At 44.4% G+C, this 10,993-nt stretch overlaps 1 protein-coding gene and 1 long non-coding RNA gene across 2 annotated transcripts in view; both read right to left on the reverse strand.

The window, feature by feature from the left end:
* Positions 1 to 5,371: 5,371 nt before the first annotated feature.
* Positions 5,372 to 9,407, reverse strand: LOC311131238. The gene is made up of 6 exons (XR_014613420.1): positions 9,101 to 9,407; positions 7,800 to 7,959; positions 7,440 to 7,540; positions 7,234 to 7,304; positions 6,493 to 6,577; positions 5,372 to 6,171 (listed from the first exon to the last, which is right to left on the reverse strand). It is a non-coding gene; the product is annotated as an uncharacterized lncRNA (long non-coding RNA).
* A 1,299-nt stretch (positions 9,408 to 10,706) lies between these two features.
* The window catches only part of LOC311130665 (allantoinase, mitochondrial-like), a 32,864-nt gene continuing 32,577 nt past the window's right edge, over positions 10,707 to 10,993 (reverse strand). Inside the window, exon 10 of the mRNA XM_084163451.1 lies at positions 10,707 to 10,993. This exon is cut by the window's right edge and continues 7 nt beyond it. Coding sequence (XP_084019577.1) covers positions 10,851 to 10,993 — 143 coding nt within the window. The 3' untranslated portion in view covers positions 10,707 to 10,850.

The raw sequence follows: 10,993 nt of genomic DNA on the forward strand, positions 1-10,993 counted from the left end.
CCATCAACAAAATACCAAATTATGGAATTTCTTGTGGAAGAATGGTGTCGCATCCCTCCAATAGAGTTCCAGACACTTGTAGAATCTATGCCAAGATACATTGAAGCTGTTCTAGCTCGTGGTGGCCCAACGCCCTATTAAGACACTTTATGTTGGTGACATTTGCTTTGCCTGCAATGCTTATGAGCTTCATGAAGGTACCCCTGCAAAATTATGGCACATTTGTGGTAGTCTAACTAACTGGAGCAGCAATCCATTGTGTCCTGGCTAAGATGGCCTCACCTGGCCAACAGTGGGTCCCAGTCCCCTAACTCACCTGGCCAACAGATGGTCCCAGCCCCCTACCTCACCTGGCCAACGGATGGTCCCAGCCCCCTACCTCACCTGGCCAACGGATGGTCCCAGCTCCCTACCTCACCTGGCCAACGGATGGTCCCAGCCCCCTACCTCACCTGGCCAACGGATGGTCCCAGCCCCCTACCTCACCTGGCCAACGGATGGTCCCAGCCCCCTACCTCACCAGGCCAACGGATGGTCCCAGCCCCCTACCTCACCTGGCCAACGGATGGTCCCAGCCCCCTACCTCACCTGGCCAACGGATGGTCCCAGCCCCCTACCTCACCTGGCCAACGGATGGTCCCAGCCCCCTACCTCACCTGGCCAACGGATGGTCCCAGCCCCCTAACTCACCTGGCCAACGGATGGTCCCAGCCCCCTACCTCACCTGGCCAACGGATGGTCCCAGCCCCCTACCTCACCTGGCCAACGGATGGTCCCAGCCCCCTACCTCACCTGGCCAACGGATGGTTCCAGCCCCCTACCTCACCTGGCCAACAGATGGTCCCAGCCCCCTACCTCACCTGGCCAACGGATGGTCCCAGCCCTCCAGAGATGTCTAGGCTGTGGTTCTTCATGATGTAGCTGGTGATCTCCTTCCAGTCATATCCAAGAGGAGGTACTATAGAAGTCACTGTGGGTAACCTGTCGTTCTGCCATGGATCATCAAGACTCATGTTTACTGTATCTGGGCAACCTGTCGTTCTGCCATGGATCATCAAGACTCATGTTTACTGTATCTGGGCAACCTGGCGTTCTGCCATGGATCATCAATACTCATGTTTACTGTATCTGGGCAACCTGTCGTTCTGCCATGGATCATCAAGACTCATGTTTACTGTATCTGGGCAACCTGTCGTTCTGCCATGGATCATCAAGACTCATGTTTACTGTATCTGGGCAACCTGGCGTTCTGCCATGGATCATCAAGACTCATGTTTACTGTATCTGGGCAACCTGGCGTTCTGCCATGGATCATCAAGACTCATGTTTACTGTATCTGGGTAACCTGTCGTTCTGCCATGGATCATCAAGACTCATGTTTACTGTATCTGGGCAACCTGTCGTTCTGCCATGGATCATCAAGACTCATGTTTACTGTATCTGGGTAACCTGTCGTTCTGCCATGGATCATCAAGACTCATGTTTACTGTATCTGGGTAACCTGTCGTTCTGCCATGGATCATCAAGACTCATGTTTACTGTATCTGGGCAACCTGTCGTTCTGCCATGGATCATCAAGACTCATGTTTACTGTATCTGGGCAACCTGGCGTTCTGCCATGGATCATCAAGACTCTTGTTTACTGTATCTGGGCAACTTGTCGTTCTGCCATGGATCATCAAGACTCATGTTTACTGTATCTGGGCAACTTGTCGTTCTGCCATGGATCATAAAGACTCATGTTTACTGTATCTGGGCAACCTGGCGTTCTGCCATGGATCATAAAGACTCATGTTTACTGTATCTGATTGTTATGTTGTTAATGCACAGAAAATGGTTATACTGTACACAGAGTTACAGTGAGGGGAAAAAAGTATTTGATCCCCTGCTGATTTTGTACGTTTGCCCACTGACAAAGAAATGATCAGTCTATAATTTTAATGGTAGGTATATTTTAACCATGAGAGACAGAATAACAACAACAAAATCCAGAAAAACGCATGTCAAAAATGATATAAATTGATTTGCATTTTAATGAGAAAGAGTTCAATCAGAAAGAGTTCTGGCTCCCAGGTGTCTTTTATACAGGTAATGAGCTGAGATTAGGAGCACACTCTTAAAGGGAGTGCTCCTAATCTCAGCTTGTTACCTGTATAAAAGACACCTGTCCACAGAAGCAATCAATCAATCAATCAGATTCCAAACTCTCCACCATGGCCAAGACCAAAGAGCTCTCCAAGGATGTCAGGGACAAGATTGTAGACCTACACAAGGCTGGAATGGGCTACAAGACCATCGCCAAGCAGCTTGGTGAGAAGGTGACAACAGTTGGTGCGATTATTCGCAAATGGAAGAAACACAAAAGAACTGTCAATCTCCCTCGGCCTGGGGCTCCATGCTAGATATCACCTCGTGGAGTTGCAATGATCATGAGAACGATGAGGAATCAGCCCATAACTACACGGGAGGATCTTGTCAATGATCTCAAGGCAGCTGGGACCATAGTCACCAAGAAAACAATTGGTAACACACTACGCCGTGAAGGACTGAAATCCTGCAGCGCCTGCAAGGTCCCCCTGCTCAAGAAAGCACATATACAGGGCCATCTGAAGTTTGCCAATGATCATCTGAATGATTCAGAGGAGAACTGGGTGAAAGTGTTGTGGTCAGATGAGACCAAAATGGAGCTCTTTGGCATCAACTCAACTCGCCGTGTTTGGAGGAGGAGGAATGCTGCCTATGACCCCAAGAACACCATCCCCACCGTCAAACATGGAGGTGGAAACATTATGTTTTGTGGGTCTTTTTCTGCTAAGGGGACAGGACAACTTCACTGCATCAAAGGGACGATGGACGGGGCCATGTACCGTCAAATCTTGGGTGAGAACCTCCTTCCCTCAGCCAGGGCATTGAAAATGGGTCGTAGATGGGTATTCCAGCATGACAATGATCCAAAACACACGGCCAAGGCAACAAAGGAGTGGCTCAAGAAGAAGCACATTAAGGTCCTGGAGTGGCCTAGCCAGTCTCCAGACCTTAATCCCATAGAAAATCTGTGGAGGGAGCTGAAGGTTTGAGTTGCCAAACGTCAGCCTCAAAACCTTAATGACTTGGAGAAGATCTGCAAAGAGGAGTGGAACAAAATCCCTCCTGAGATGTGTGCAAACCTGGTGGCCAACTACAAGAAATGTCTGACCTCTGTGATTGCCAACAAGGGTTTTACCACCAAGTACTAAGTCAATGTTTGCAGAGGGGTCAAATACTTATTTCCCTCATTAAAATGCAAATCAATTTATAACATTTTTGACATGCTTTTTCTGGATTTTTTTTATTGTTATTCTATCTCTCACTGTTCAAATAAACCTACCATTAAAATTATAGACTTATCATGTGGTCCTCTGTAGCTCAGCTGGTAGAGCACGGCACTTGTAACGCCAAGGTAGTGGGTTCGATCCCCGGGACCACCCATACACAAAAATGTATGCACGCATGACTGTAAGTCGCTTTGGATAAAAGCGTCTGCTAAATGGCATATTATTATTATTATTATTATGTCTTTGTCAGTGGGCAAACGTACAAAATCAGCAGTGGATCAAATACTTTTTTCCCTCACTGTATATGGTTCTACCGTACACTGAGTATACAAACACTAGGAACATCTTCCTAATATTGAGTTGCACCCCCAATTTGTTGGGGCATGGACTCTACAAGGTGTCGAAAGCGTTCCATAGGGCTGCTGGCCCATGTTGACTCCAATGTTTCCCACAGTTGTGTAAAGTTGGCTGGATGTCCTTTGGGTGGTGGACCATTCTTGATACACATGGGAAACTGTTGAGCATGAAAAACCCAGCAACGTTGCAGTTCTTGACACAAACCGGTGCGCCTGGCACATACTACCATACCCCGGTCAAAGGTAATTAAATATTTTGTCTTGCCCATTCACCCTCTGAGTCGCACACATAAACAATCCATGTCTCAATTGTCTCAAGACTTAAAGATCCTTCTTTAACCTGTTTCCTCCCCTTCATCTACACTGATTGAAGTGGATTTATCAAGTGACATCAATAAGGGATCATAGATTTCACCTGGATTCACCTGGTCAGTCTATGTCATGTAAACTCGGTGTACAGTGGCCATGTAAACTCAGTGTACAGCGGCTTGCGAAAGTATTCACCCCCCTTGGCATTCTTCCTATTTTGTTGCCTTACAACCTGGAATTAAAATGGATATTTTTTGGGGTTTGTATCATTTGATTTACACAACATGCCTACCACTTTGAAGATGCAAAATATTTTTTATTGTGAAACAAACAAGAAATAAGACAGAAAAACGGAAAACGTGAGCGTGCATAACTATTCACCCCCCCCCCCCCCCCCCCCCCCCAAAGTCAATACTTTGTAGAGCCACCTTTTGCAGCAATTACAGCTGCAAGTCTCTTGGGGTAAGTCTCTATAAGCTTGGCACATCTAGCCACTGGGATTTTTGCCCATTCTTCAAGGCAAAACTGCTCCAGCTCCTTCAAGTTGGATGGGTTCCGCTGGTGTACAGCAATCTTTAAGTCATACCACAGATTCTCAATTGGATTGAGGTCTGGGCTTTGACTAGGCCATTCCAAGACATTTAAATGTTTCCGCTTAAACCACTCGAGTGTTGCTTTAGTAGTATGCTTAGGGTCATTGTCCTGCTGGAAGGTGAACCTCCGTCCCAGTCTCAAATCTCTGGAAGACTGAAACAGATTTCCCTCAATAATTTATTTATTTAGCGCCATCTATCATTCCTTCAATTCTGACCAGTTTCCCAGTCCCTGCCGATGAAGAACATCCCTATAGCATGATGCTGCCACCACCATGCTTCACTGTGGGGATGGTGTTCTCGGGGTGATGAGAGGTGTTGGGTTTGCGCCAGACATAGCGTTTTCCTTGGTGGCCAAAAAGCTCAATTTTAGTCTCATCTGACCAGTCTCCCATATGCCTTTTGGCGAACACCAAACGTGTTTGCTTATTTTTTTCTTTAAGCAATGGCTTTTTTCTGGCCACTCTTCCGTAAAGCCCAGCTCTGTGGAGTGTACGGCTTAAAGTGGTCCTATGGACAGATACGCCAATCTCCGCTGTGGTGCTTTGCAGCTCCTTCAGGGTTATCTTTGGTCTCTTTGTTGTCTCTCTGATTAATGCCCTCCTTGCCTGGTCTGTGAGTTTTGGTGGGTGGTCCTCTCTTGGCAGGTTTGTTGTGGTGCCATATTCTTTCCATTTTTTTATAATGGATTTAATGGTGCTCCGTGGGATGTTCAAAGTTTCGGATATTTTTTTATAACCCAACCCTGATCTGTACTTCTCCACAACTTTGTCCCTGACCTGTTTGGAGAGCTCCTTGGTCTTCATGGTGCCGCTTGCTTGGTGGTGCCCCTTGCTTAGTGGTGTTGCAGACTCTGGGGCCTTTCAGAACAGGTGTGTATATATATATATATACTGAGATCATGTGACAGATCATGTGACACGTAGATTGCACACAGGTGGACTTTATTTAACTAATTATGTGACTTCTGAAGGTAATTGGTTGCACCAGATCTTATTTAGGGGCTTCATAGCAAAGGGGGTGAATACATATGCACACACCACAGGCACAGTGTGGAGGTATCTGCACACAGGAACAACAGGTCAAACGTTTCTGCATTATGATGCATTTAAACACGACACTACACAATTCTATAGCAGACATGTTAGCATTAAACAATGCTATGTAACTGAATGTCTAGAAAATTAAACAACATTCTAAAACCACTGAAGAGACTTTCTGCTTAACTTGACATTCACAGATGCATATAATCTCAAACTGTTCAAATGTGTTTTTAAAGGTAGATAATGTCTGATATGTTATCATTGAATGTGATGTTAGATGATGTGTTTGATGAAAGGTTGTGATGTAACACGTTATGGGAGTCTCACATCCCAGCGGGCTTTTAGTCACACCCCCAGTAGTTTGGCAGCCAGGTCATGTCCAGAAAGAAATACTGTTGAGCTGAATCTCAGGAGTGAGTCAAAGAACTACACTTCCCAGAGTGCACCCGCAGCTTTTGGATGGTGAACAAGAGGAGGACTTGACATCCCAGTAGTTTGGCAGCCAGGTCATGTCCAGAAAGAAATACGCTTTGTTTTCCGGTTGAAAACTTTCTGGCTGGATAGGAAGTAGAAAACGACACGTGCTCTTAGAAGCAAGCCATTCATAAGGTATTATTACTGTGTAATTACCATTCATAAGGGATTGTTACTGTGTAATTACGATTCGTAAGGTATTGTTACTGTGTAATTACCATTCATAAGGGATTGTTACTGTGTAATTACCATTCGTAAGGTATTATTACTGTGTAATTACCATTTTAACATGTAATTGCTTAGTAAATACCTGGTAATGTTTGTACTGTGTAATACATTTAAACCAATATGTCTTCCTTTTACGATTCACTTCTGAAGTTACAGAGTAGAAAAACTCGCTTACCATGCTCTTTCACTGAAGGAGATGGAGGTGGTCCCAGGTGGGGCATTCAGGACCTTCTGTGAGCCAGTGTACAGGATGTCGATACCTGAAGAAAACACAAGGAACCAACACTTGTTAAGTTTCAACCTTAAAATCTGTAAGCTCTTATGGTAGTAAAATGAATTAAACTAGTAGTAATGATATTTTCACATAGTGTGTAGCGAAGTTATATGCAGGGTCACGGTGCATCTCAATCTTCCAAAGTACTAGCTTCCTATTAAGCATCAACATAGTAATCACATGAATACAGAGGCAAACCTTCCCCCAGGGCCTTCAACTAGGTGGTGTAAACCTGTCTGTGTATCCCGGAGCAACGGGTGGCTCTGTAACACTGATGTCATCTTTGCTCATCCATCTGTTATCTGTTATACCTACAGGTCCCTGTACTATCTGTTATACCTACAGGTCCCTGTACTATCTGTTATACCTACAGGTCCCTGTACTATCTGTTATACCTACAGGGTCCCTGTACTATCTGTTATACCTACAGGGTCCCTGTACTATCTGTTATACCTACAGGGTCCCTGTACTATCTGTTATACCTACAGGGTCCCTGTACTATCTGTTATACCTGCAGGTCCCTGTACTATCTGTTATACCTACAGGTCCCTGTACTATCTGTTATACATACAGGTCCCTGTACTATCTGTTATACCTGCAGGTCCCTGTACTATATCCAACAGGGTCACTACAACATCATACCTTGTTTGTCCATGTAAAGTGGTGCACCTCCCATTGAAGCCACACAGTCAACGAGAAACAGACAGTTGTGCCTTGCAGAAAGTAAAGAGAGGTGTTACTTTCTGCAATATGCCCGATGCTGTAACTTTATGCTGTGTGTTGTCTGTTGGGTTTTTATAACCATTTACATTGAAATGGTAGCTGAAGAGGTGGATAGGGGCTCTTACTCGTGACATATGTCTCCACTGCCATCTAGTGGATGAACTACTCCTGTGGAGGATTTTCCATGGGTTGGGAAGAACCGTACAGGCTTGTGTTTGGCCAGGGCCTGGGGGCAAAACGGTGACATGACAGGTCAGAAATACCAGTCTTGATGCACAGAAAGAGATGGGCCCTGGTCGGAAGTAGTGCACTACATAGGGAACAGGGTGCCATTTTGGGACGCACACATGGTCTGTCGGATAGCAGCAATTTGGTATCTCTACCAAATGACATTTGTGTCATTACCCGATTTGATTTCTTCATTGGTGAAGTAACCCCCCCCCCCCCCCCCCCCATTTGGGACACAACCCGTGCTAATCAAGTACCCCATCCTCTCTGCCATCTCCGCTGCCCGTTCTCCCCAGATCCCATTGACTGCAGTGAGAACCCCCTCCCCCTGGCTCGACGGCGTTGAAGAATGGCACACTCCATGTTGTTCTGGGTCTGGAAGGCGTACTGGATCCCGCTCTTGATGTCACTCATTATCTAGAAACGAATACAGTACATCGACAGTGACATTATTAGGACCAAGATTATGTGGTAATCGGTGATGATTAGGACCAAGATTATGTGGTAATCAGTGATGATTAGGACCAAGATTATGTGGTAATTAGTGATTATTAAGACCAAGATTATGTGGTAATCAGTGATGATTAGGACCAAGATTATGTGGTAATCAGTGATGATTAGGACCAAGATTATGTGGTAATCAGTGATGATTAGGACCAAGATTATGTGGTAATTAGTGATGATTAGGACCAAGATTATGTGGTAATTAATGATTATTAGGACCAAGATTATGTGGTAATTAGTGATGATTAGGACCAAGATTATGTCGTAATTAGTGATGATTAGGACCAAGATTATGTGGTAATTAGTGATGATTAGGACCAAGATTATGTGGTAATCAGTGATGATTAGGACCAAGATTATGTGGTAATTAGTGATGATTAGGACCAAGATTATGTGGTAATCAGTGATGATTAGGACCAAGATTATGTGGTAATTAGTGATTATTAGGACCAAGATTATGTGGTAATCAGTGATGATTAGGACCAAGATTATGTGGTAATTAGTGATTATTAGGACCAAGATTATGTGGTAATCAGTGATGATTAGGACCAAGATTATGTGGTAATCAGTGATGATTAGGACCAAGATTATGTGGTAATCAGTGATTATTAGGACCAAGATTATGTGGTAATCAGTGATTATTAGGACCAAGATTATGTGGTAATCAGTGATTATTAGGACCAAGATTCTCATACAATGATTAGGTCCATTTGCTTCAACACTGTAATGTACAACTGGTAGTAACAACCTATACTAACACTGACAGATATATTGGCTAATCTTGAAATGTTCATACAACACTTTTGTTTGGCCAGTTGGAGATCACGACCCTATATGTGACCAAGCAATAAGAAATACTTAAGTAACTTAAAAATAGCCAACAGATTGGTTTACGAAGTATCTAAAATATCAAATCATATGGGTTAAATTCCAGCATGAGACATGCGCGTAAATCGTGCGTAAAAAGTTCGCATTGCGCGCGGCTATCTCCAATTGAGATTCGGCTGTGGGTCGTCATCCATAATCAAAGTTTAAGCAAGTTCTTTAAGCCTACCTTGAACATTTCTGGATGCATGTGACCGATGATTTGGCTCGGCACCCCGGCCCGCTAAGATCCGAGGAGGAACATTGGACGGATCCTGGTCCAAACAGATGTCGCTGCGAAGCCACGAACGGTTTCAGGAGACATTTTGGTTGGCGGGGACGGAGACGGATGACATGACTCTAGCAGGATGGTCGGCGGGACGGAGATGAGGAAAGGTACTGAACTCCGACTCAGTAACCTGCCTGACTGACTCATCTGACCAACGAGGCCTTTAAACACCGCTGGCCTCGCCTCTGTGTTTTGTTTGCATAGACAAAAGTATTTGATTTTAAATATACTTAAGTGTCAAAAGTACATGTAATTACCTAAAATATACTTAAGTATCAAAAGTAGAAGTAAAAGTATAAATCATTTTCAAATTCCTTATATTAAGCAAAGCAGACGGCACCATTTTCTTGTTTTTAAAATGTACGGATAGCCAGGGGCACGCTCCAACACTCAGACATAATTTACAAAAGATCCTGAGTCCGCCAGACCATAGGCAGTAAGGATGACCAAGTGTTATCTTGATAAATGCGTGAATTTTACAATGTTCCTGTCCTGCTAAGCATTCAAAATGTAACGAGTACTTTGAGTTGTCAGGGAAAATGTATGGAGTAAAAAGTACAATATTTTCTTTGGGAATGTAGTGAAGTAAAAGTAAAAGTTGTCAAGAATATAAATAGTAAAGTAAAGTACAGATACCCCAAAAAACAGTAGTACTTTAAAGTATTTTTACCTAAGTACTTTACACCACTGTGTATTACACACTATTTTATAAGTTATTTTCTTAAATGTATTCACCACACATGGGGTTAGCCATTGACCACCGCTGCTTCAGTAGGTCATAAAATGTTGTCCCACACTGTAGGCAGAATTCAGCAGACACTGACTTTTCCATTCAGTCAAAAAAAAAACTCATGGTAAAAATGATGACCTTGATACGAGTCTAATAAAACGTGTGTTTGTGTGATCATGGGATTCTGCCCTGTCATCTTTGTTTCAGGGAGTTTATGAGCTGATATGGTTCCTAGATTTCTGACAGTGTCTGTTTGGTCAGAGATTACTAATTGACACGGAGAGACAGTGGACAGGCACAGGAGATGAACCCCCCCCCCCAGTCCTCTAGTCCCTTAGCTGTTGTATGAATCTACTCAGTTTAGGGAGAGAGAGAGAGAGAGAGAGAGAGAGAGAGAGAGAGAGAGAGAGAGAGAGAAGAGAGAGAGAGAGAGAGAGAGAGAGAGAGAGAGAGAGAGAAGAGAGAGAGAGAGAGAGAGAGAGAGAGAGAGAGAGAGAGAGAGAGAGAGAGAGAGAGAGAGAGAGAGAGAGAGAGAGAGAGAGAGAGAGAGAGAGAGAGAGAGAGAGAGGAGAGAGAGAGAGAGAGAGAGAGAGAGAGAGAGAGAGAGAGAGAGAGAGAGAGAGAGAGAGAGAGAGAGAGAGAGAGAGAGAGAGAGAGAGAGAGAGAGAGAGAGATGTGTAGGGTATGGAGTAATAGAATAAAGACACCAATCTCTTGAAAGATTACTTTGTTTATTAAAAGATTTTACAACAACAGTCAAGCATCTGAACTTTGAGACATACATGCCCCCCCCCCCCCCCTCCCTATGGTCCATTTATTTAATTGTATTGTATTTATTTAGCAAGGACAGTCCCCTCCGTAACATGTCTTGTTTTTCCAGAGAGTCACCTTGAGTCCTGGGTCCCCAGGGTCTTCTCTCCATCACAGGGACACCTGGGTCTTCCCCTGGGGGATGAGGAGATGCTTCCCCAGGGGCGTAGGAGAGAAGGAACCCTGCTTGTACACCACTCTGCCTCGGACGATGGTGACACACACCTCCCCTTGCAACGTCAGGCCCAGGTAGG

The sequence above is a fragment of the Coregonus lavaretus genome (assembly GCF_964263955.1).
Source record: "Coregonus lavaretus genome assembly, chromosome: 6".
Lineage (NCBI taxonomy): Eukaryota > Metazoa > Chordata > Actinopteri > Salmoniformes > Salmonidae > Coregonus > Coregonus lavaretus.